This window comes from Ostrea edulis, chromosome 2 (assembly GCF_947568905.1).
Source record: "Ostrea edulis chromosome 2, xbOstEdul1.1, whole genome shotgun sequence".
In the NCBI taxonomy this organism is placed as follows: domain Eukaryota; kingdom Metazoa; phylum Mollusca; class Bivalvia; order Ostreida; family Ostreidae; genus Ostrea; species Ostrea edulis.
The window spans coordinates 55992803-56020777 of NC_079165.1; the positions used below are offsets into that span (position 1 = coordinate 55992803).

The 27975-nt window shown below is 34.7% G+C and overlaps 1 protein-coding gene and 2 long non-coding RNA genes across 4 annotated transcripts; 1 reads left to right on the forward strand and 2 right to left on the reverse strand.

The window, feature by feature from the left end:
• Window positions 1-531: 531 nt before the first annotated feature.
• On the reverse strand, window positions 532-9123 carry LOC125679220 (protein FAM184A-like). Of its 2 annotated transcripts, XM_056154503.1 has the most exons (8): window positions 8787-9123; window positions 7979-8507; window positions 4543-4752; window positions 3591-4456; window positions 3098-3296; window positions 2859-2945; window positions 2392-2487; window positions 532-1534 (listed from the first exon to the last, which is right to left on the reverse strand). In XM_056154503.1, the coding sequence occupies exons 2-8, from the start codon at window positions 8006-8008 to the stop codon at window positions 920-922; spliced, it is 2103 nt and encodes a 700-aa protein (XP_056010478.1). In that variant the 5' UTR covers window positions 8009-8507; window positions 8787-9123; the 3' UTR covers window positions 532-919. The 2 variants fall into 2 exon arrangements, with proteins under 2 accessions (XP_056010478.1, XP_056010479.1); XM_056154504.1 differs by lacking the exons at window positions 7979-8507; window positions 8787-9123 and adding an exon at window positions 7420-7558.
• A 4759-nt stretch (window positions 9124-13882) lies between these two features.
• Window positions 13883-27470, forward strand: LOC130051810 (uncharacterized). The gene is made up of 3 exons (XR_008800067.1): window positions 13883-14444; window positions 16553-18016; window positions 20485-27470. It is a non-coding gene; the product is annotated as an uncharacterized LOC130051810 (long non-coding RNA).
• On the reverse strand, window positions 16320-17748 carry LOC130051809 (uncharacterized). Its single transcript, XR_008800066.1, has 2 exons — window positions 17613-17748; window positions 16320-16909 (listed from the first exon to the last, which is right to left on the reverse strand). It is a non-coding gene; the product is annotated as an uncharacterized LOC130051809 (long non-coding RNA).
• Window positions 27471-27975: the final 505 nt, after the last annotated feature.

Consider the following 27975-nt stretch of genomic DNA (forward strand, 5'->3'; position numbering starts at 1 on the left):
CATGTTCCAAAGTTTAATTACTTACAACAATGAAATCATACATACCATATTTAAAAGAACTTTATTCAAATATTGATACAATATTTCGATGTTAAGCGGAGGAGAAACATAAATTCCTCCAGGATGGGATACTATCTAATCGCAGGTTGATTTGTGTTAGAAGTGACCATTTACAGCCGGATAGGATCAGATAAATATCGTGTCGAATTGCCAGCAGACGACATTAAGACCAGGGTGTGATTCCAGCCAGCGACAGCCCAACCCGGTAGATCAGTGAGATCCACCAATTCAAAAACAAAGAGCCGGTTCATATTTCCAAAATAATCAGGCTTAACTTTGTCGAAAACAGGGGGAAAGTCCTGAAATTAATATCGCTTAAGTTTTATAATTGTAAGCAACTAGTATTATGAAATAATTTACTTTTTTAGCACAGTGAAGAATCGATGCTGGGATTGGATGGTTCAGGAATACATGTACTAGTATTACATGTACATAAGTTACTTTTACGTTTCAAGATTTTTCAACAAAACGATCAGTTTATGAGCCTTTAATTAAGGTTTGGATATTATTCAAATTCATTTCAAAAATCATATACAGATATATAAAATCCTGGATTGTGTTGATTATAATGGACAAGTTTATAATACATATATATAGTAGCATGACGAACTTAAGTTCCCAAGTTAAACTTTTCTTAAATACAGTTTGTACATTTTTTTTTTTTTTTTCGTTTTACAAATAATCTAAAATGTCTGTTGTTTATGATTAAAAGAAATGAACACAATCATTATAAGAAAATCCACTCAAATTGAAATTTAACATCACGACCAACTTATATGCAGAAATATGTTGATATACACGATACAAAATAAATCTGTTTATTAACGGTCACCAGGCTACAGTTATCGTTTGTCCGTGTTTACATTTTAGTTACATTCACTTTGCTCACATGCGCATGCTTCTCACTGGACGTCGCCTTCTCCTTAAAAGACTGACTTTGTGGTGGGTCTCTTTTCAGAGTTTCGGAATGTGTGACTGGTGCACCATAAAAACTTTTTGTCCCTCTATCAGTAGGTAATTGTTTATTTGTTCCATCTCCTTGACCGCCCTCTGTCCTACTGAAGTTTCTTTGGGTTCGTGTTTCTGTTTTCCGGTGTACTTCTTTCTTTTGATAGCTATTGGTAGATATATGAGATTGCTTTCTGCTGACATGACTCTCATATGAGGATTTGCTTTCATCTGGCGGAGCTGGAGCTGGTTTTCCTTTCGTTGCTTGAGCAACCCCTTTAGATAAAATAGGGCCCTTTTCATGCAATAGTGTACATGGCCAGACGACAAAATCAACCAGGTCTCCCGTGGCTGTATATCGCGCGTAATATTTTTCATCGAACGGATGCCATTTTTCTCCATCACAAAAAATGACCATAGCTGGGGATTGGACAGCCATGTACCAGCAGAGCTCCATGCATTTTATGACGTAACTTTTACATCTCTCGTGAAAAGTTGTCTCTTTTTCAATTTTCCTAATATACATCTGAAATTAGATAAGTCTATAGAAAAAAGGGTAGCTTCAAAAAATGCAATAAACCATTACTGACAATTTAGAGGTCAATACGAAGTTTAACTAGCTGAGAGGTACTGAAGCCGGAGGGCGAAGTGTATATTGAATTTTGAGGATAGCTATAACATCGTATTGACCGAGAAAGTAGCAGTAATTGTTTTATGATATGATTGAATAATTCAAAATATCAAAACTGGTTGTTACAGCCTACTACATGGTACCTGGTCGGTCATTTTTAATAGCGAGAGTGCAAATCCTATTCGAATGTGATAAGAGATGCGAGTTTTCATTGGACGACAAAAACACAATAACTAATCGCGATTTATTTTTGGTCCAATGTTGGAAAAATGCTATAGTCTCATTGAAGACATGTGGAAGTCAATATAACGTTTCATTTTTCTAGTTTGTTCAGTCATAAAATAATGTGAATTATTATAGTAATATACATGTACATTGATATTGGATTTCCCCCCACATATATGTATAAATGTGGTAATTCATCATTTTACATGGGATTTTTCAAATAAATTCTAATTGTGGCACAAGGACCGTAAAATATTTTCTGAAGAGTTTTGTTTGGAATAAAACATGCAAATATTCATGATAATTCTAAATGACAAAATAATGACCACTTTCTTCAGTACTGAAGATACAATGATAATCTTGATGATGGAGTCCAATGCAGGTTGCATCATAGAGAAACCTACGTCTTGTGTGTAGGGAGTAGGAATGAATGTCAACATCACGTGATTTGTGGATACATTGTGTTTATAGGTATTGTAGGTATTTGTAAGTATTTATAAAACTCTACCATTAGCTTAAAGACTTACGTCTTGTACAACAGCACTCGTTCTGACGGCAGACACCCTTTTCAGTTGTTTGATTAATTCCTCTTCGTCTTTGGTACTTTTTATATGTTGCTCCTTCTTATGATACAAAATACAACAAACCGAATTCGAGATTTTCAAGAAGACTTTCAAGAATCTTTAGATGTTCAGTGTCACTTTTAAAATATGATACTTATCATTGAAAGATCATCAATAGTACAGAGTCATTTGCTTTAGAGCGCAGGAAGTAAATAACCCATTTGGCGTGTAAGTTGGAGGTACTTTGAACTTCAAATTATATAATAGCACATGTAAAAAAATTTATTTTCATTACTACTTAATGAAGTGGAAGCTATTTCGTGGTTATATTGTTCTCAAAACAATGCAATTTTGTTTTAAACAACTTAAGGACCTAGTTCTAAACTTGGCAATCTAAGGAGTATTTGAGGATTTGCAGTGCTATAGCTCACATTGGAATTTTCTGGAAAAGTAGTTACTGTTGTTTTCATCCTGGATTCAAATTTCTCTGCTTCATCTTGTGCAAACTTGAATGTGTCCTGCAAGAAAAACACACCACACTGAATCTCCACAACGCATAGCTATTTCATATTGAAATGAACAGCTTCCGCAGATATATTCACTTACACAATATTTTAGAATACTAGTAGGACAAATTTTATCCTTTCACATCATACTGAAATGATTTTACCTTCACTATCTGTAAAAGGATCTTAATGCATTCCTCTTCTGTCTTTCCTTCCTCTGTCAGTTCTTCAAATGCTTCTGTCCATTCATTGTCATAAAGTTGCTTGAAGTTTTCACCAATTTTGGTTGGCCGAATCTCTGTGCTTAGGTCCGCAATAGAAGGATTATTGTCCAAAAGTCGCCTCCCCGCCAGTTCGCTAAGCCTACAATATCATCATTACAACAAGAACATATGTCGCAGTAGAATTATACATAAGAAAAATTGAACATTACACAACGTTATTTAATTTCAATATGTAGAGTTGTCTGGGGTTTTTTACTTGGCAATCTCCTTAATAAGCACATGTTTGCATCCTGCTAAACAATGAATGATAACGAAGACGTAAAGCCTTCGCGATATCTTTTTATCTAATTCGATTATATTTTTCATTGATAAAGAAAAACTTCAATTATGATCATCAGACTGACAGCATCTGAAAATATTTTATAGTCGGTACCTTGTGAGAGCTTCATTCTTTTCAAATTCAAGTTTTTTCATCTGGGACTTGAGCGTACTTTTGCTTTGTAATTCGTTTTGTAATTTAGCCTCTGAATCCTGAAGACTCAGTTCTCTATTCTTCGCTAGTGATCTAGCTTTCTTTAAATCAACAGTTAATTCATTTATCTGACGTTGATATTTCAATATCTCTGAACCAGGCTGACACAATGTGTCTTCCCACATTTTCTGATCTTCTTTCCAGCCAGTAGTTTTCTCCTCGCCATGATTCCCTTTGTTTAACATTGCGACTCCGTGTTCCATTCCCATAGATTGTTTTTCTATATTTATGGTCGTTTCCTTTGTGTCTGGAGCTCGTGATTTTGGATTGATCTTGTTATCTTCAAAGCTAAACTCGTGTTTTTGCTGTAACTCTGTCTTTAACTTGTTGATTTCTTTCATCCGTTCTTCTCTTTCTTCTGACAATTCTTTATTTTCTCTCTTAAGTTTTTCAACTTCTCTTTCAAGATTTACGATGTCCACATTTCTGGTGGGTGCAACAGTTTTGTGGTATTGTTTACTACTTTCAATTTCATTGTCTCCTGTTGGATAATCTGGCAAGGGGACTGATTTTCCCCGTTCAAAATTTTGTCTCTTATCTCCACTGTTTTGCTTACTTCTGTGATCTTGCACTCTGTTGGTCTGATTGTTCACTTCGTCCTTGTCTTCTGTTACTCTGTGTGTTGTTCCTCCTCGTGGATGTACCTGGGCCTCTACAATTTCGGATTGTCTCGATCCTTGTCCATCCCCCATATAACGACAGGCCGGAGGTCCATCATTTTTCGCCTGATCCAATGTATTATCACCTCGTGACTTTAGAATCAATTCCTAAAATTTTAATCAAGTTCAAACATTTTCTTTTTCTTAGAAAAGAATCATTCTGAAACTTATTATTGAAAAATCTTTAATATTACCTTGAATTTAGACTCTGTGACCTTTGCAATTTCTAGAATAGCCCTTATCACATCGTCCGCATTTTCTAATTTTGATGGCTTTTTACATTTTTTCAACTCTTGACTGCAAACAGTGCAAATGCCTTTCAGACGTTGCTTGATGCTGTTAATTTCAAATTTCTTTGCGTTGAACTTTTCTTTTCTTTCCTGTTTGTCCTTCTTCTTCTGTTCCTTTAATGATATTGTTGACATGAATCATTCGTTCTTGGTTTGATTGAAATTAAGCTTAGATCATTATGTGTTCCATTCCATTTCATAATCCTCAATTAGTATCTTTCGTAACATGAAGTCAGAATATATACTATTACATGTACTTGAGAATATAGCCCTTTTCTGCAAGTCATCTTTAATCTCTTCGTGTATACGATTATAGTAACATCTTGAACAAGAGGCCCATGGGCTTGCATGTGAATGTAAACTTCTTTGGCCCAATGGTTCTTGAGAAGATTTTTAAAGATTTTCTCTATATATTTTAAAATATGTAAAACTTTGATCCCCGATTATGGCCCCATCCTAACCCTGGGGGCATGATTTTGACAAACTTAAATTTGCACTATGTCAGGAAGCTTTCAGCTCAGGTGATCTAAAAAAACAAAAAGCAGAAAAAAAGGCGGCGCCCAAAAATGAGCTTAGATACATGTGACTGTGTATAAATGTCTCCTAGTGACCATATGCTGTTGTAATACATTTTTGTTAAACAAATACCATTGTTATAGTAAACTCTAAGTAAATTGATACCAATTGTAATATACCTTACTTGAACATATATTGGTTGTGTGGCAAGTGCCAAGTCAAACAGAGGTCAGTATTTTAATATACACCACTTAGACAAATACTGGTCAGTCTTGTATGATACCTCAGATAAATAGATACCAGTGTTGTAGTATACCTCAAATAACATTGTTGTAGTATACCTCAGATAACAGTGTTATAGTATACCTCAGATAACAGTGTTGTAGTATACCTCAGATAAACAGATAGCAGTGTTGTAGTATACCTCAGATAAACAGATACCAGTGTTGTAGTATACCTCAGATAACAGTGTTGTAGTATACCTCAGATAACAGTGTTGTAGTATACCTCAGATAAACAGATAGCAGTGTTGTAGTATACCTCAGATAAACAGATAACAGTATTGTAGTATACCTCAGATAACAGTGTTGTAGTATACCTCAGATAACAGTGTTATAGTATACCTCAGATAAACAGATAGCAGTGTTGTAGTATACCTCAGATAAACAGATGCCAGTGTTGTAGTATACCTCAGATAAACAGATAACAGTGTTGTAGTATACCTCAGATAACAGTGTTGTAGTATACCTCAGATAAACAGATAACAGTGTTGTAGTATACCTCAGATAGCAGTGTTGTAGTATACCTCAGATAAACAGTTAACAGTGTTGTAGTATACCTCAGATAACAGTGTTGTAGTATACCTCAGATAAACAGATAACAGTGTTGTAGTATACCTCAGATAACAGTGTTGTAGTATACCTCAGATAAACAGATAACAGTGTTATAGTATACCTCAGATAACAGTGTTGTAGTATACCTCAGATAAACAGATAACAGTGTTGTAGTATACCTCAGATAGCAGTGTTGTAGTATACCTCAGATAAACAGATAACAGTATTGTAGTATACCTCAGATAACAGTGTTGTAGTATACCTCAGATAACAGTGTTGTAGTATACCTCAGATAACAGTGTTATAGTATACCTCAGATAACAGTGTTGTAGTATACCTCAGATAAACAGATAACAGTGTTGTAGTATACCTCAGATAGCAGTGTTGTAGTATACCTCAGATAAACAGATAACAGTATTGTAGTATACCTCAGATAAACAGATACCAGTGTTGTAGTATACCTCAGATAAACAGATGCCAGTGTTGTAGTATACCTCAGATAAACAGATATCAGTGTTGTAGTATACCTCAGATAAACAGATATCAGTGTTATAGTATACCTCAGATAACAGTGTTGTAGTATACCTCAGATAAACAGATAACAGTGTTGTAGTATACCTCAGATAACAGTGTTATAGTATACCTCAGATAACAGTGTTGTAGTATACCTCAGATAACAGTGTTGTAGTATACCTCAGATAACAGTGTTGTAGTATACCTCAGATAAACAGTTAACAGTGTTGTAGTATACCTCAGATACCAGTGTTGTAGAATACCTCAGATAACAGTGTTGTAGTATACCTCAGATAAACAGTTAACAGTGTTGTAGTATACCTCAGATACCAGTGTTGTAGAATACCTCAGATAATAGTGTTGTAGTATACCTCAGATAAACAGTTAACAGTGTTGTAGTATACCTCAGATACCAGTGTTGTAGAATACCTCAGATAACAGTGTTGTAGTATACCTCAGATAACAGTATTGTAGTATACCTCAGATAACAGTATTGTAGTATACCTCAGATAACAGTATTGTAGTATACCTCAGATAACAGTGTTGTAGTATACCTCAGATAACAGTGTTGTAGCATACCTCAGATAAACAGATAACAGTGTTGTAGTATACCTCAGATAAACAGATACCAGTGTTGTAGTATACCTCAGATAAACAGTTAACAGTGTTGTAGTAAGCTGTAGTTAAACATGTATATATATATATATATATATATATATATATATATATATATATATATCATTGTACGATTGATGGAAAGTTTGAGCTTAAGGATGTATGATACACCAGAGAAATTTGATGTATATGAAAAGTGGAGGATATGTACAACAATATTTTGAAGTTGAAAAATTTCAAATTTATTTTCTTTTGTCAAAATATACAGTTTTAGTAGAAGGTAATTTGAAAAAAAAATTAATACCTCTACTGGACTTGAACTTGCGACCTACAGTTCAGCAGTCTGTATTCTAACCTACTGAGCTAGTCGGCTAGGTATTTAAATGGAAAAGGAAAAGTCAAATATTGCTGAAATATTGCTGATGTAGATTTTTTCATCCATGTTTTTAGAGGAAGTCAGCCATTATGACGATGTAGAGTACTTCTTTAACTGAACGTGTGGGGTTTAACGCCGTTTTGGCAATATGTCAATCATTCTAGTAGATGAATTTTCTCGGCCAAAAATTACTGAAGCCATGTGTTTGTGTGTGTGTCTTAATTAAGAATCATTGCATTGTAAGGACGCACAGTGGGATAGAATTTTGTTATGAGTATTTTTTTCAAGTCGAGTCCTACAATTTAAAACGAAAGTAAACTTGTCACTACGGAGGAAAACTTGTGAATCCGTCTGAAGATTACGCACATAATTCGTGATAAAATCTCAATATGGTAATCTTGACAAAATTTCTTTGGAATACAATAAACTGATATACTATGTATATACATATTTTTTTAATTATACGTGCCGTTTATTATGGGCTTACCTTCGATTCGCCAGCTCTTTTATCGCTCATTTTCCTTGCACTTTTGTAGGAACTTCTCACATCCTTCCTTTATTTGACAATTTTTTCATCTGCATATTTAACAAGAAGTCTGGGATGTTTTTAAACGATCGTGTCTAAAACGAAAGTAGACTTCAAAACCGGTTTTTTTTAATGCCCAGGTAAATTTCATTACAGTACATACACTTATCGTTAGGGCTAATGACATGACAATTTCTGGGAATTTATCGATAAAACCCTTTAAATAATTTTCTCCCTTCAAAAGTTGATGCATATGAAAACTCCACAATAATTCATAAAACGATGTATGTTTTTGTATATCACGAGACAACGCTATGCCTTTATTATGAACATGCTCAAATAGCGCTAGCGCTCGCTATTTGAAAATATTTCAAAAATTCTAACTACATCATGTTACATTCGACCCACTTTTGCACTGTGGTTTATTTGGCATAAAAACTAGAACATGGGTTGATACCAGTAATCCAAGTACAGAATATCAGGGCCGTAACTGCCGATGAGGCAGACGAGGCAACTGCCTCGTCTGATTTTTTGGCAAAAAAGAAAATAAAATTATATAAATGTTATATTATAGGATATATGTTTAAAATGAAGACAAGCACCTTTGTCTTTGACACCATATTACGATTCTTTACATAGTACAAATGAAACACAAACATGATAAATTGGGATTTAAAAAGTGTCATTTTCAGTCGTAAAGTCAATCGGCGGCCCCCAATCCCCTGCCTCCCCTGATTTAGAACCCTACTTACGGCCCTGAATATAATACCAAGGAGTTCAACTTTATCAAACATTCACTAAATTTGTGCAGTTGACGTTCCATGAATTTATATAATCAAATATCATTTACATCAATGCAGGGAAATTATAATATTTTGATATATTCATTTATTTACTACATATTATTATGTATAAGCAGAAACTTCTAGGCGTGTTATAGAGTGTGTTTCACGATCTCTAATCAGCGTGGCAGCACAAAAGCTAATCAGAAAAACTAATTTACTCGGCTGAGCTAAATAAGGGAGGGAGAATCAGCCAATATATCTTACTTTGCATGTAAAAATAAATAAAAATAACGAAAAATAAACATTGTAAAAAAAAAAAAAAAAAGTGCCCGTATGCGCCACAAATTTTGATCTATGCATGACGCTTACGGCTCAAAACAACATCAATCTGTGTATACATTTATTTACCTGTTCCTTGCACTAGTTCAAAATTTGAAGTTGTTTTGTTTGTTTTACACAATTTCATTGTGTATACCCGGTGTACTGACCAGTTTAGATTCTACCGTGCCGCTGACCTAGTGTTATATATATATATACATGTATATATATATATATATATATATATATATATATATATATATATATAGGCCTATATATATATATATATATATATATATATATATATAAAACCTCAAGGTTGCGAAGTTCAAATTAGAAAACGATGCCGTGGACTTTCAGAGGCCAGGGCTTGCTAACTTATAGGAAAAAGACGGAAGGAACTTCCCAGTTAAAAACACTGTTACTGTTCTTGTTTTAAATGTTTACGGTCTTGTTACCAAGTTAAGAAATCCTGATTTTATTGAATTTATTGACCAGTATGATATTATTAGCTTTACAGAGACAAAATTGAATTGTTACGATGAAGTTCAAATTGAAGGTTATCAATTGCTACACCAGGTAAATCGAACCAATTGTAATTCACGATCTGGTGGCATTTGTGTTTTCACACGCAATTTTTTTTTACGAGTATGTCATTGTAATTCAAAGGAATGGAGCAACCTCTGAATGTGTATTATGGTCCTCTGTTGATAACTTGCTTCCGAAAAAAAAAAAAACCTGTCTTTGGTGCTGTTTATATACCACCGGAAAGTAGTGTTTATAGTAATGTTGAGATGTCTGATTATATTGAAAACTTGTTAATTGAAAATGTTGACATAAACAATGCTCATGTTTGTTTACTGGGTGAGTTTAATGCCCATACAAGTACATGTAAGGAATATGTGGATGTGAATAAGGACGTTCTTGATTCATGTAATGTCCCTCTTGACGATATATCTGCCACTAATTCACATATTTTAGTGTCCTGTAATATACCATTAGATAAAAGTTCACAGGATTTGCATCGTATTGACAGATATGGGAAAGGTTTGTTACAACTTTGTGGTAATTGTGAATTATTCTTTGTAAATGGTCGTGTTGGTGCTGATCAAGGTATAGGCAAAACTACTTGTAACAAGTCTGTGCTAGATTATGCTATTATCTCACCAAATCATTTCAGAATCCAGATTTTAATGTTCTTGATTTCGACCCAATACTGGGTGATGTTCTTAGCCCATTAGCTTGTCATTCTGTACAAAGGACACACCTGGTTCAATACAAAGTGATGAAGAGAATTGTGAGATAGATACTGTTGTTAAACCACGGTGGCTAAGACAAATGCACAGTCGTTTATAGATGGTATTGATATGAATGCAGCGGATGAACTGACCTGCAAACTGGGGGATATTGATCCACATGATACTAACAATGTTTTCGTAAATAGTTTGATTGATGAATGTAATGACATTATGATCGCTGCAGCCGAAAAATCTGGCATTATTTTTGAAACCGTTGATATAAATTACAGAACCTGTAACAAAAAACCCAAAGTAAAATGTAAAAGCTATTTTGATAGTAACTGCTACGTAAAGCGGAAAGAATATTGAAAAGCTAAAAAATATTTTCAGCGTGTACGCTCTGGTGACAACTATAATGATATGGTTACTAAAAGTAAACAGTATAAGAAAACATTACAAAGACAGTTTAACGAATATCAGAAGTCTTTTATTAGTAAGATACGTGAACTACTTTCAACAGACCCTAAAGCTTATTGTGTACGTTGAATAAGGGCAGTGAAAGGGGTAAGGATACTGTTAACTCAGTTGCCTGAACATTTCAAAGAACTAAATAATGCTCAGGCTGATGTCGATTTTGACTTCCCAGCAAATGCACATGAATATAATTTTATGATTAAACAGCATATTATTGAGAAGGAAATTGTTGATGCAGTGAATTCACTGAAAAACAACAAAGCATGCAGTAGTGATATGATTCTAAATGAATTTTAAAGCATTCTGTTTCTAGATTAATGCCAGTGTTAGTTAGATATTTTAACATTGTCTTTGAAAGTGGTGTCATACCAGATTCATGGGCAAGTGGTATTATTTGTCCTATCTATAAGAATAAGGGTGACAAACAATCCTAAGCTGCTTTGGGAAATCATTTACCTGTATTTCAAACAATAGACTGTCTTGCTACCTGGAAAACTCTGGTATTCTATGTAAGGAGCAGGCAGGATTCAGAAAAGGTTATGGGACTGTTGACCATATCTTTAATCTAAAATATCCAGTTGACTTGTATGTAGCCAGAGGACAAAAACTATATTGTGCATTTATTGACTACAAAAAAGTATTTGATTCAGTATATAGAGTCTTATTATGGCAAAAGCTGTAACGTTGTAATGTAGATGGTAAAATGCTCACCATATTACAAAACCTATATAAAAATGCCAAATCTTGTGTGAGAAGCGGCATGAAATGCTCAGAGTTTTTAAATGTCCAATATTGGAGTAAGGCAAGGAGATATTTGTCCCCTCTACTTTTTTCACTATTTTTGAATGACTCACTGATTTCATGTCAAAGGCATATAATGGTCTTACTGATGTTTGTAGAATCTCACATTTGTTATTTGATAATGATGATATTGAAGTGTTCTTTAAATCATATCTTTTGTTATATGCTGATAACACTGTGATCTTTGCTGAATCTGCATCCGAATTACAAGCAGCCCTGAATGCCATGTACTTGTACTGTGAAACTTGGAAGCTCAATGTAAATACATTAAAAACAAATGTTGTGATTTTCTCAAAACGTAGACGTTCTGAAATATTCATTTTACATACAATAATGAGAACTTGACAACTGTAGATGAGTCACTGGCAATTGCATCGCTTGGGGTCGAATTTACTATTAAAGAGTATAGTAAATTCGACCCCAAGCGATGCAATTGCCTGTGAGATGAGTTTCAATATCTTGGCATTTTATTTTCAAGGAAAGGTAATTTTCACAAGAATAAGGTGAGACTTGTTCAACAGGCAAGGAAAGCTATGTTCAGTCTTTTACGCAAGACGAGAAAATTGTGTCTACCTGTCGATATTCTTTTGCATTTGTTTGATGCAATGGTTGTTCCAATTTTGCTTTATGGCTCGGAAGTATGGGGATATGAAAATATATAATGAAAGTTGAAAAGTCTATTTATAATATCATTGTATATGGTGAGCTTGGCAGAGCACCTTTACAAGTGTTTATAAATGTCAGAGTGATTGGCTTCTGGCAAAAAATTGTATCTGGGAAAAAAAAAACCAAAAAAAGTTAAATAGAATGTTGTATGATATTATTTTCAATCTTCACAAAGAGGATGTTTTCCACTCAGACTGGTTGTTACACATCAGGGATATTTCAGATAAAAATGGTCTTGTAAGCTATTGGATTGACCAATTTACCCCCCAAAGAATGTCTGTTTATCAAAAAAAAAGAAGAAGTGAAAACTATGTGTAAAGATGCATTTATAGCAGAATGGAAATCTGATATTTTTTATTCTTCTATGTGTATCAACTATAAAAATTTTAAAACTGATTTTGGATTAGACAAGTATTTTTTATACACCTGTCTTTATACGGGACGTATTATGGTACAGCGATGTCTGTACGTCCGTCCGTCCGTCCATCCGTCCGTCCGTTCGGCGTTTTCTCTTTATAATTTCATTCCCCTTTCACATATCATGCTGAAACTTGCCGTGTAGCTTCTTTGTGGGTCACTCTAGATCATACTGCAATTTTTATCCATTTCGACCATTTTCCCAGGAGTTTTGCCCCTTTATTTGGAAATAATTATTATATGGAGGGTACATAATTTGTCCGCCCTACTCCTCCCCCAGTTAAGTGAGAGCCTTCTTATTTTGTGGAGTGTTTGTATGGGTATTGAAGATGTGCATGTGGGATAGATTTTGATTTTCTACAATTTTTGAGAAAATTACAGGTTGTTGAACTTAGTCTATTTGGAAATTAATATTCTATGGAGGGTACATAATTTGTCCGCCCTACTCCTCCCACAGTTTTCAAGTGAGGACCTTCTTATTTTGTGGAGTGTTTGTATGGGTATTGAAGATGAGCATCTGGGGAAGGATTTTGATTTTCTTCCAGTTTTGAAAAAATTACAGGTTGTTGAACTTGGTCCATTTTGAGGAAATCTCGAATTTTAAGCCAAGACCCTTTGTTCATATGAAAGTTTGTCACAGCCTCATGATGGCTGATACTACCTGAAGCAAAATTATACAAATTATAACACAAGAAAAACACCCTATGTAAGCATTTCACAGGCGTATTATGTACCGTTTGCGGTACTCTTGTCCACTTCTGTCTTGTGTACCAGCACCAGTATGTATAGATTACATGTTGTTTAATTTTAGATGTGTCAGTCACAGATTACCAGTTGAATGTGGCAGATTTTTAATCATTGATAGATCTGATAGGTTATGTGATCTCTGTAATGCAAATGAAATTGGAGATGAATACCACTACATTTTTAACTGTGAATTTTTAAAATACAATTGACAAATTTTTCTCTAGGAGAACTCGTACCCACATTTCTATTTGTTTAAAAATGACAAAGTTTTTCTCCAGGAGAACTCGTACCCAGATATTGATGGGTACGACTTCTCTTGGAAAACTCGTACCCGAGTACGAGTTCTCCTGGAGAAGTCGTACCCGGGTACGACTTCTCCAGGAGAACTTGCACCCAAATTTTTGGGTACGAGTTCTCCTGGGTACGAGTTCTCCTGATACCGAAGTAAGTACCCTCTGCGCACGGAGAAGCAACACAAAACGTCTGATCACAACGAAACAAATCGACGACTAAGTATGCGCAGACTATACTGGAATTAAATTGTAAGGTTTTATTTGTCGACCCTAAGCCCGCATTAGTATGCGCAGACTATACTGGAATGAAATAGCCGTGTTTCGAGTTACTCCGGAACACAGTGTTTATTCTGTGTTTAGTCACGCCGCGTCAAAAATGTTCCACAGGGTTACTTCCGGTTTATCGCTCTGTTTACCAACAGTCGACACTTCGTGTATTAGGCCTAGGGTTAATTTTGTCGATCATCATGAAATTGAAATACACATTTAATAGTTTGGGGTGTATGCGGTACATATTTGTTTATGAGCGTTTGATAAGCTACTATTGATCTACGAAATACAACGAAAGACTTCGTCAAGAACAGAAGAAGACGATGCATGTCGTGTAACTCACACAAGGCCCAGCTGTCTAGTAACCGGTGGGGTAAAGGAAAAGAACGTATTAGACTCACTGAAACCTGTCAAACAGGTAAAATGAAAATTATGACGACATTTTATATATATACAAAACACAATGTGCACTGCTTCATAAAGCAGGCATTAGGTCCACTCGGGTCCAGTACAGTCTAGGGCCTATGTGAAATAGAATTTACGTTACCAAATCAGGGCCAAAATGGGCATAAACATGTAACATATATAACCAGGTCCATTCCAAAGACTATTTCTACCTACGTAGCTATTAATAGCTACCTAGGTATTTAAAGCTACTTAAAGTAGCTACTTTTACATGTTTTTAAAGATATAAATAATAATTAAGGCACATCTTTTAAACAGGTCAGTCGTTTTATGTATCATGTTGTGCATGTGCATGACAAAATTCGGAGTGTAAATTTAAATACTTTACGAGGGTGGAAAATGTAGAGGAAATTGCATGAAAAATCAACTCAAAAACTTTTAATGTAAGAGTGCATGAATGTTAACTTTAAAATTAATAAAGATTTGTAAAACATTCTAGACTTCTTATCATGTATCTTTGATCCTAAGTTCCTAGAGAATGGAAGTGGGTGCAGTTATTGATGCAAATTTGAAAGTAATCATTTTTTGTCCAATGTTTTTGTGGTATTCATTGTCAGTATTAGTGAATCAAGAAATTTGGTACACGCCATGTTGCGCCGTTCCTGCGTTTGGCCACGAAATGCAAGTAAAGGAAAACGTAGGTAAAAATAGCTACCTGGAGTAGGTTTAAATACCTAGGTAGCTATAAGTAGCTACATAGGTAGAAAGAGTCTTTGGACTGGACCTGATAATTATTGATATAAAATTTAGATAATGACAATACACAGTGAAAAGTAATAGATTAGCTATAATATTATAGGTATTTGAAATGGCTTTATTATTTAAAGCTAGTTTAGATTGAATTAGACTGGGTTTCTAAGTGCAATGATAAAGCCATATGTGGGTGAGGATAAAATTATCTACTTGGGTATAGTCAATATGCTGTATAATTTGAAAATAATTATTTAAACTAATACTTGTGTTACAAATTAAGTCTTTGGAGTTTGACTTCCACTGATATACTCATGTAACTGGAAGAATTTTTAGCATGACTATTTATTGTTGTAGTCATTTTATTGACTTTTCACAATCCAGTAGGTATTTGTGATTACTGCTCATATTTATATCACTGAACAAAATATATATCTGATCATGATTAAGGTAATATTATTCCTTTCAGCAACATAATTTCAATTATGTGCTCATAGACTGGTCCAGCACAATCTCTAGTATAATTAGCTTTATAAATATGCTAATCAAGCTATATAGCTTTTTAAAGCTAATTGAAATTGCTTGATATAACTATTTCAAATCTTCTATCAAATATATTTTTAAAGCATAAAAATTGAATTTCTAAGTGAAAATATTTCATCCTTGTACTTGAAACAACACACTGTAAACAAAAAAAGCTTCTTAAACTCTGTACCTTAGGAAGAATTTTGATTCAAAATTGTCAAATGTTTAGGATTATTAAGTTGTTACAGATTCCACATTGTAAAGTCATCATATACTTATCAAAGCTTCGACACACACAAGGTAGTGGACAGTTATCAATACAAAAGAAATTCTCTTTTCATGAAAATTCTTAAAATGACATATGATCTATACCTAGAATAGTGTTGTGGTTAGTTCAAAGTACATGTATATTGTTATGTGTCATTGCACTTGAGAAATTTAATCGAAACTAGCTTAAAGAAGCTGTTTGAAATAGCTTTATAAAACTATATAGCTAAATATAGAGATTGTCCTGGGCCTGATAGATATAGCAATGCAGAGGAAATCCGTCATATGCATCAAAAGTTTAAAAAAGGTGAATTGACTTAAATATAAATAAAATCATGAAAACTCATACATTCACAGTTTTAATATGAATTACTTTATGTATTTCCAAATAAGTTTAAAAAAAATATACATGTATGTACAGTGAACAGTATTTTTAACAAATACATGAATTATAATTTCAGCATTATTATTATTATTTTTTTTTTTTTTTTTTTTTTTTTTTTTTTTTTTTTTACATCTTTGCTTCTCAAATTGACAAAAGTCTATTATCAATATTGTGGCATCCCTCCTCTTTTTCAGGTATATGGGAACAGGATCATTTTCCATGCCTTTCACTTGAGGTCTTCAGTTTCATCATTAATCATCTGAATGTCGGTATGCCAAACTCTCATGATGTCATGCCATTACTGGATATTCCTTAACACTGGTTTATTTAAGCCACACTACCTATAACATTGCCAAAATATTAGACTGAAAATTTTCAAATACACAAGATTTGAAGCAGCAAAAGAAAAGAATTACATATGTATAACACACAAAAAAGAAATTAATTCTCACCTGGCTGATATGAACTTTTTACTCCTTTTTAGCTCCCTTTCACTGCATACCAGCCAATAACTAGCAGTCATTATATGCAGATCAGCCATTGTTATCAACCTGTGTATATATATGTTGAATGAAATATGAATGAAAATTGTTGTTCTTTGTTATTCTTTTTAAAATATATATATACTCAATAGTATATTTCCTTACACAGTACTGATTCAAAGGGGTAGGAGAGCAAATACATAATATATAACCTGGCTCATGTTCAGCTGGTTCCATTCTTGTATATAAGTGGTTTGAGTGGAAATGTACATATCTGATGTACATGTACATGCAAAGTACCTTGATTGCACAGGCAATATGCATCACTTGTGTTCGAATTTACTATTAAAGAGTACCCCAAGCGATGCATATTGCCTGTGCTTGATTGGTATTAAAAGTTGGAGAAAAGATCAATGTTCTTTGATATAATTCAAAATTTTGCAGTGAATGAACCATCGGTATGGAGCTTGAATAAATGACCATGCAAATCCTAGTATAGATCCGTAGGGATATATTATCTGGTGTTCTCATATTTTATTTAATTGGCAGATATATATACCCCCCCCCCCTCTCATCCCTTGTGAAATTGCTTCGTAATTTTTATGAGCCTGAACCATAAGTTCATAATTGAAATTCTCTATTTAATGTCACATGAACACCGTTGTAAAATACATACACTGCTCAGATGTGGATGAGGGTACAAGTATACCTATTCTTAAGATTTACAAGATTTTGCACAGTCTATATTATATTTTTAAGAGTCAATACAAACCTCTTGGTTTTCCTAAAAGTTAATATAAGGAAACTGGCTAGAACAATGATGTTTCTTTGTTGGTTCAGCTTTCACGGAATGTAATATTCGCACTCAATTTCGGCTGCTCGTGGTTTTCTACACAAATGACGCCACCGTTTCCTCTGCGTGAACGCTTTTCCCGGGTTTGGGAAAAGGCAAACTTTGACATCTTCCCAAGTAAATATATATCCCTTGCTATCCTTTATCTGATTTGCGACAGTTTGTGCCGCAAAATCTATATTTTGTCAAAAACAATTTTGTTACCAGTGTAAACAAAATTAACCGGAAGTACCCCTGTGGAACATTTTGCTCATATCACGTGACCGGCGTGGCTAAATACGAAAAATCCCGAGTGCTCCGGAGGAACTCGAAACACGGCTATTGTAAGTTTTTTTTTAATGTGAATTTCAATCCACTTAGTATAGTTACAAGCAGCGAAATTGGTACCGTATAAGTTTTACATTATGACCCCTGGGTCGAGGCCTCTGCTGGTGGATTGTTAGTCCCCGAGGGTCTCTACAGCCCAGTATCTAAGTACTTCGTTACTAGCTTGAAAATACGGATGTATATTTAATTGCTGTTATAAAATTTTGAAATTCATTTCAAAATTGAGGATTATCTCCCTCACGCATAGCTCTTGTCCTTCGACGAATTTGACTCCACTTTTTTGGCACATTGTTTCTCCCTATAATAGCTCTAAAACTTCATTGTTATTTTGGATTTCAAACATTTCGGTTAAGCATCACTGAAGAGACATTATTTGTCGAAATGCGCATCTGGTGCATCAAAATTGGTACCGTATAAGTTTTACATAAATACGATGGGTACAGGGCGCAATTTGCGCCAACAAGCGATATCTTCTGAAACATTTAATATCTGTAGTAAATTGTAAAATATCTATTTGAATATCATAACCGTCATGAGAATGATTGTACAGTATAATCTGTCTAAACCGGCTATGTGTGGTTCCAAAGAAATTGGCCGGTTTGCACAGAGTCCGGAGTGCAGAATGTTGACAATAATGAGAGTTGCTTCCCTTGTATTCACTATCTATGCATACGTGTGTAATGATTGCTAACGTTTTAATATATCACAAAAGAATTCAAAGTGTAAAAATATAAATGTCAGTGTTTTATTGTCGTGCTCATTTGAAAAAGTTTCAATTTTTATTAAACAGTTTAAAATCTGGGAATTATTCGCGCAATTTTCTGTTGGTAAATTGTCGATTTCGTCTACATCATCGCTGTTATCAAGTGCTACATTATGTACGTTCGTCAAGTTTGTGTTGTGTTCGTTTAAAATTTGTCTTTCCCAGCTTTCATTGTAAATGTATCGCTTTCAACTGTCTCAATTTGTGAAACGGAAACTAATGCAATGCCGAGTGATCGACCGGACATGGCGAGTTGTGCTAGCTAACTGCATATCATCACTGTCTGACTCGCCGTAGAGCTCCGAGAATTCCACGAGGGGAATTCAGGGGAAACCCTGCTTTTGGAAAACATAACGGGATTGTTGCCGATTTTGTTTCATTCCAAGAATGTATCGAATTCATCGATTAATTGAACTTTATCTTTTAATGTCAGTTCTCGTCTCTGTCGTTAGGGGGAGCGCCATTACCTCGTACGTGGTGCTGTCATAATTGAAAAGTGCACCCCCTAAAAATCAGGTTTTATTTTAAACTGATCGCGACTCCTCGCCAGTTGCACTCTTTTACTTACCTGTGGCTTCCCTTGAGACACCCTTTGTGTACACCGCGTGTGATCGACCGAATACCGACAGGTTGGACATTGTGGGGTGGCTGGTTTAAATGCGGTAATTAGAGCTAATTACGAGCAGTTGGGACCTTGTGTACACCGAATACAATTGACCGCAACAATTAGGGTGGTGTATCATCGAGGGGCCGGTTTACACAGGATAATTAAAGTTAATTGATAGCAGTTGGGACTGTGTAAGCTGGCCGATATACAGAATACGCAGTATCCGGAGTACAGGGAATTATTAATAAAGGATTTGTTAAAGAAATGTTAGGGACTATATTTTGTGGCCGGAATTGACAGAGCGCCGGAGTACTCAGAGGCCGGTTTGGACAAATTATACTTATTTATACTGTATATAACTTTGCAAAAATGAAAAACCACAATTCAACCCGGTGTTTTTGAAGAGATCTTCTATTTTTTGTGCATTAACTTCTCGTAGATAATTTGCAATGAACAGAAATGAGTCACTGAGATTTTTATACAAATGGATGCATCAATATATCAGGGATTTCCAAATTTTTAACATTTGCCCCTAAAAGGCATTCAAGTACATAAATTTCTTTAAAGACCCAACTCTAAGGTAACACCCCCAAATTGTTAGTCGTCTGTCAATCAAACATTTAACATAGATCTCAGGTGGAGTGACATCTGCAGAAACTGTGGTCTATAGCTACCCCAGAGAGGTGTTTTGATAACAATAACAATCAGTACCTACAGGCATTCTTTAGATCTTGAAGAAGCCCTGTATGCTAGAGTTTTGACCATATTGACCTGTCCACAACTGCTATTTTCTCGTAATTCAATTGTTTTTAAAAGGACCCATGAACAACGCAATTTTAATATAATTGTAAAATACCCCTCTATATACATGTATTATAAATTACACAATCAAAAATAAAACAATAATTTGCCCATTAATTTCTATAACTTGTAACTTATTGAAATAATTTATATCATTAATTTATGATAGTTCTATATTTATAAAAAAAAAAAATATTCATTGAGCCAATGACTGAGATAGAAAATGGCGGCTACCAGTAGCGGAGTCGTATTACCGAAGGAAGTAAATCTAATGGTTCTTTGCATTATCCTAGCACAGACAACGGTGCAAATGCTACAGAAAGTGGAAATACAAGTGTTCTACTAACAGACATGCTAAATTGTGACAATTCTGAGGAAACAGACGAGTTTGTCAACTTATTTACTCCCCAACCCATGAGTTTCCGTGAGTACTTCTTACGATATGAACTACAACATGTCTCTCAATCAAGCTGTGTTCGATTCACAATCCATTCCTATCAACGATAGGATTTTGAATCAAACAGATATTGAATACCTAGATGAACAGCTTAAAAACTTACCAAAACAAATATACATAGGGAAGCTTACCGATTTGTGTTCTAACAATGAAAGCATGATATGCTGGTATCGGGACATACTATGCACATGAGCGAAAAGTCAAAGGGGTTGTCCACGGGGTAATCTTATTAACAGACTAGTTCTAATTGTAACGGGGACCGTTACAGATGTTCCCCAAACCTCCCCCAATTAAAAAGTGATGTCCTTGTGAATATATAGGAAAAACCCATTTTATTTTAGCCTTTAATTACATGTAGTACGTTCAATATGGTCATTTCAGTACCAACAAATGAAAGAAAGCGTTGCACGTGCATACACGCGCACGCGTGTATGATTCCGAATTTTTGTTGATGTCGTTCAACAGGCATTTGTATCATATACCCACAGTATGAATTTCATAACGTTTCCAACAAATATAAGGAAGTTATAGCGATTTTAAAATCGTCCAATCAGAAATCAGCACACGTGCATGCACGTGATGAACAGTAATTCTAACCACAGCAATTTGTAAGGAGTACCAAGACACATCAAAACCCCTAATATCAATAGAATTTGAAGAAAAACAAAAACGTTGTCGTCCTTTAAAAATTGAACATTTAAAAAACGTTGCACGCGCATGCGCGTGTGCGTTGGCATTTTTTTGTTACACCAATATGTCGATACACATATTGTCTACCTATGCTGTGAATATCATCTCATTCGCTTCATAAGTAAGATAGTTACAAACGTTTGAGTATTATCCAATCAAAATGAAGCGCACGTGCATGCGCGTGCAAATTGGTAATTTTGACCATGCAAATCAGTTAAGGGTCTCAATATCTACCTACGATATAAATTTCAAGCCATTTCAATGAACAACAAAAAAGTTAGACTGATTCCAAAGTTAGTGTACAAATTTTGTAATGCGCGTGCACGCGCATGCGTGCGCGTGCTGACAAAATAACTATTATTTTTCATATGTACAAATGATATACTATCATCCTATTTAGGTTTTATATCGATTCCTTCAATATTCTGATTTTCCATTTTTTGTACCAAAATTGCAATGCACGTGCGCGCGCGTGCATGCACGTGAAGACAAAATGACTATCACTATGCACATCTACAAACGCTATACTATCATCCTGGAAAGTTTCATATCGATCCCTTTTGTAGTTTCTGAGAACACTACCGGACAAAAAAGTACCGGAGAAAAAGAATAATAACTAGTTCTAATTGTAACGGGGACCGTTACATATGTTCCCCAAACCTCCCCCAATTAAAAAGTGATGTCCTTTTAAATCTATAGCAAAAAATCATTTTATTTTAGTCTTTAATTACATGTAGTACATTCAATATGGTCATTTCAGTACCAAGAAATGAAAGAAAGTGTTGCACGTGCATACACGCGCACGCGTGTACGATTCCGAATTTTTGTTGATGTCGTTCAACAGGCATTTGTATCATATACCCACAGTATGAATTTCATAACGTTTCCACCAAATATAAGAAAGTTATAGCGATTTTAAAATCGTCCAATCAGAATTCAGCACACGTGCATACACGTGCTTAGCAGTAATTCTAACCACAGCAATTTGTAAGGAGTACCAAGACACATCTAAACCATTAATATCAATAGAATTTGATGAAAAACAAAAACCTTATCGTCCTTTAAAAATTGAACATTTAAAAAACGTTGCACGCGCATGCGCGTGTACGTTGGCATTTTTTTATTACACCAATATATAGATACACATATTGTCTACTTATGCTGTGAATATCATCTCATTCGCTTCATAAATAAGATAGTTACAAACATTTTAGTATTATCCAATCAAAATGAAGCGCACGTGCATGCGCGTGCAAATTGGTAATTTTGACTATGTAAATCAGTTAAGGGTCTCAATATCTACCTATGATATGAATTTCAAGCCATTTCAATGAACAACAAAAAAGTTAGACTGATTCCAAAGTTAGTGTACAAATTTTGGAATGCGCGTGCACGCGCATGCGTGCGCGTGCTGACAAAATAACTATTATTTTTCATATGTACAAATGATATACTATCATCCTATTTAGGTTTTATATCGCTTCCTTCAATATTCTGATTTTCCATTTTTTGTACCAAAATTGCAATGCACGTGCGCGCGCGTGCATGCACGTGCAAACAAAATGACTATCACTATGCACATCTACAAACGCTATACTATCATCCTGGAAAGTTTCATATCGATCCCTTTTGTAGTTTCTGAGAACACTACCGGACAAAAAAGTACCGGAGAAAAAGAATAATAATAATAATAATAATAATAATAATAAGAAACAGAGTAAAAACAATATGTTCCCAAACTTTGTTTGGGGAACATAATAATAACTAGACACGATCTCGTTCCGAGCAACGAGTAGGTCTTCCGTCCGATTTGTTGATGCACTCGGAGTTAAAAAAAAAAAGAAAAGACAAATGAGTCCCAATTTAGTTTCCGACTTTAAGACACTTTAGATATAATCAATTTTTCATATCATAAGCTTCTGAAGCAAAGTTGCGGTGAAATTCGTTTGAAATTCGACTCTCCAGGCGAGCCATAAGGCCCGCGGGCCTATTTCTTGATGTCATTTGTTAGCCCTCTATAGACTCAACAACTTTAGTTCTATATGTACTTTACAAAATATTTACCTGTAAAAAGTTATTGAGATCGACCGATATCGACAAAAAATCGACTCTACAGGCGAGACATTAGGACCATAGGCCTATTTCTTGATATCAATCGATAGATCTCGATAAACTGAACAACTTTTGTTCAATATGTCCTTACAAAATATTTACCAGTTACAAGGTTTTGAAATCGACTGATATCGACAAAAATCGACTCTACAGGCGAGCCATGAGGCCCACAGACCCATTTTGAAATATTGATCGATAGGTTATGACACATTGAACAACTTTTGTTCAATAATGCTTTTCAAAAAATATGTCGTTTTAAAGATATGAGGCGTCAAATATTTACGATTTTGGCCCTTAAAATCTCTAATTACGTAACATATGACCTACTTTTTGATTTGATAAGATCAAGCTCGTTGAGATGAACATTTCCGCTTCTACAACTTATTATAAAATATTAATAGTTTCTGAGATATTCTCAAAAACATTTGGACCCTTCTGAACCCCTAATTTAAAGGGCCAGCCCGTTTTGCTTGATATTGTAAGAAAGGCCTTGTCATTTTAAACATTTTTTGCTCAACAAGTATTTAGAAATTCTTTACCGTTCTCGAGTTATCTCTACAAGAAATATTTAGGGGCCAAACTGTAGCTCCCTAACGGGGCCACATAGGGAAAAAACGAAATGTACATATTGTTTAGATTATCATTCTGAACAACTTTTGTTCAATAATGCTTTTCAAAATATTTGTCGTTTTCAAGATATGAGGCGTCAATTATTTATGATTTTGGTCCTTAAAATCCCTTATTACGTAACATATGACCTACTTTTTGATTTGATAAGAACAAGCTCGTTTAGATGAACATTTCCGCTTCAATGACTTATTACAAAATATTAATAGTTTCTGAGATATTCTCATAAACCTTTGGACCCTTCTGGGCCCCTAATTTAAAGGGTCAGCCCCTTTTGCTTGATATCGTAAGAAAGGTCATGACATTTCAAACATTTTTTGTTCAACAAGTATTTAGAAATTCTTTACCGTTCTCGAGTTATTTCTAGAAGTAATGTTTAGGGGCCAAACTGTAGCTCCCTAACGGGGCCACATAGGGTAAAAACGAAATATGCATATTGTTCAGATCATCATTCTGAACAACTTTTGTTCTTTATTGCTTTTCAAAATATTTGTCGTTTTCGAGATAAAAGGGGTCAAAAATTGATGGTTTTGGCCCTTAAAATCCCTTATTACGTAACATATGACCTCAATTTTTATATGAATAGATTTGGATTGTTGAGATGAACATTTTTTGTTCTTTGACTTATACCAAAATATTAACGATTTTTGAGATATTTGATCTAGACTTTGAGCCCTTCTAGATCCCTAATTGAAGGGGCTAGCCCCTAAATCTTGATATTTTCGAAAAGATCTCGTAAATGTGCACAACTTTTGTTCAACATGTCTTAACAAAATATTTGCAAGAAAAAAGATATTAGAGATCAAAGGTCAAAAATCGCCGAAATGGGCGAAAAATTTTGGCATCCATTTTTTCAGGTCCAGGCGAGCGTTTAGGCAAATCGCCTCCGGTAAAATCGAATTCCCCACAAATCTTCTAAAATGTTTACTCTATCTTGTGTAGAAATTTCAAGACTCTAGCTTCAAAACTAACGGAGGAGATGCGTGGACAACAAGGCCCTTCAAAAAGTCACTAAAAGAGAGATAACTCCTGACCGGAAGTGACGTCAAGCACGAAATTTTGCAAGCAAAGTCTCGTCATCAAAAGACATCTTTCCTGACAATTTCGTGAAAATCGATCGAGAAATGGCTGAGAAAAACGCGTGTACTACCAAGGAAAATAATAATAATAATAATAACTAGACACGATCTCGTTGCGAGCAACGAGTAGGTCTTCCGTCCGATTTGTTGATGCATTCGGAGTTAAAAAAAACAAAAAAAGACAAATGAGTCCCAATTTAGTTTCCGACTTTAAGACACTTTAGATATAATCAATTTTTCATATCATAAGCTTCTGAAGCAAAGTTGCGGTGAAATTCGTTTGAAATTCGACTCTCCAGGCGAGCCATAAGGCCCGCGGGCCTATTTCTTGATGTCATTTGTTAGCCCTCTATAGACTCAACAACTTTAGTTCTATATGTCTTTACAAAATATTTACCTGTAAAAAGTTATTGAGATCGACCGATATTGACAAAAAATCGACTCTACAGGCGAGCCATTAGGACCATAGGCCTATTTCTTGATATCAATCGATAGATCTCGATAAACTGAACAACTTTTGTTCAATATGTCCTTACAAAATATTTACCAGTTACAAGGTTTTGAAATCGACTGATATCGACAAAAATCGACTCTACAGGCGAGCCATGAGGCCCACAGACCCATTTTTTGATATTGATCGATAGGTTATGACACATTGAACAACTTTTGTTCAATAATGCTTTTCAAAAAATATGTCGTTTTAAAGATATGAGGCGTCAAATATTTTACGATTTTGGCCCTTAAAATCTCTAATTACGTAACATATGACCTACTTTTTGATTTGATAAGATCAAGCTCGTTGAGATGAACATTTCCGCTTCTACAACTTATTATAAAATATTAATAGTTTCTGAGATATTTTCAAAAACATTTGGACCCTTCTGAACCCCTAATTTAAAGGGCCAGCCCGTTTTGCTTGATATCGTAAGAAAGGCCTTGTCATTTTAAACATTTTTTGCTCAACAAGTATTTAGAAATTCTTTACCGTTCTCGAGTTATCTCTACAAGAAATATTTAGGGGCCAAACTGTAGCTCCCTAACGGGGCCACATAGGGAAAAAACGAAATGTACATATTGTTTAGATTATCATTCTGAACAACTTTTGTTCAATAATGCTTTTCAAAATATTTGTCGTTTTCAAGATATGAGGCGTCAATTATTTATGATTTTGGCCCTTAAAATCCCTTATCACGTAACATATGACCTACTTTTTGATTTGATAAGAACAAGCTCGTTTAGATGAACATTTCCGCTTCAATGACTTATTACAAAATATTAATAGTTTCTGAGATATTCTCATAAACCTTTGGACCCTTCTGGGCCCCTAATTTAAAGGGTCAGCCCCTTTTGCTTGATATCGTAAGAAAGGTCATGACATTTCAAACATTTTTTGTTCAACAAATATTTAGAAATTCTTTACCGTTCTCGAGTTATTTCTAGAAGTAATTTTTAGGGGCCAAACTGTAGCTCCCTAACGGGGCCACATAGGGTAAAAACGAAATATGCATATTGTTCAGATCATCATTCTGAACAACTTTTGTTCTTTATTGCTTTTCAAAATATTTGTCGTTTTCGAGATACAAGGGGTCAAAAATTGATGGTTTTGGCCCTTAAAATCCCTTATTACGTAACATATGACCTCAATTTTTATATGAATAGATTTGGATTGTTGAGATGAACATTTTTTGTTCTTTGACTTATACCAAAATATTAACGATTTTTGAGATATTTGATCTAGACTTTGAGCCCTTCTAGATCCCTAATTGAAGGGGCTAGCCCCTAAATCTTGATATTTTCGAAAAGATCTCGTAAATGTGCACAACTTTTGTTCTACATGTCTTAACAAAATATTTGCAAGAAAAAAGATATTGGAGATCAAAGGTCAAAAATCGCCGAAATGGGCGAAAAATTTTGGCATCCATTTTTTCAGGTCCAGGCGAGCGTTTAGGCAAATCGCCTCCGGTAAAATCGAATCCCCCACAAATCTTCTAAAATGTTTACTCTATCTTGTGTAGAAATTTCAAGACTCTAGCTTCAAAACTAACGGAGGAGATGTGTGGACAACAAGGCCCTTCAAAAAGTCACTAAAAGAGAGATAACTCCTGACCGGAAGTGACGTCAAGCACGAAATTTGGCAAGCAAAGTCTCGGCACCAAAAGACATCTTTCCTGAAAATTTCGTGAAAATCGATCGAGAAATGGCTGAGAAAAACGCGTGTACTACCAAGGAAAATAATAATAATAATAATGAAGAAGAAGAACGCGAACAATAATAGTAAGGTCTTCCGCAGGAGACGGAAGACCTTAATAATGAAGAAGAAGAACGCGAACAATAATAGTAAGGTCTTCCGCAGGAGACGGAAGACCTTAATAAGAAACAGAGTAAAAACAATATGTTCCCAAACTTTGTTTGGGGAACATAATAAGAAACAGAGTAAAAACAATATGTTCCCAAACTTTGTTTGGGGAACATAAAAATCCACTAAAAGCAGTCCAAGCACAGTAAAATATGCCAGAGATTGCTTTACTCTGCACATGTTTCTTCAAGTCGATGAACAGTAAAATAAATGAGATATTTGAGCTCGGGGCCCCATACAATATGTAACTAACTGAGTAACTTTTTCATTTTTTTCAGCAAAATTAACTCTTATGCCATTTTATTTCGAATGGAAGTACCTCACTGTTTTGCTATACAAAACAAGCGAAGAAAGGTAGATAATTGTCCGATTTCCTTTCAAAATCATCGCTTCATATTTTGCTTATTATGTGCATAAAGAACAGTTTTCGGTCTGATAATTGCATACTTTACATTTCTGTCGT

Coding starts and splice junctions, on each gene's coding strand:
- LOC125679220 (XM_056154503.1), bottom strand. CDS start 8,008: ATGAGCGATAAAAGAGCTGGCGAATCGAAG. Junction 4,753..7,978: donor AAAGAGCTGGCGAATCGAAG/GTAAGCCCATAA, acceptor ATATCATTAAAG/GAACAGAAGAAGAAGGACAA. Junction 2,488..2,858: donor CTTTTCCAGAAAATTCCAAT/GTGAGCTATAGC, acceptor TTGTATCATAAG/AAGGAGCAACATATAAAAAG.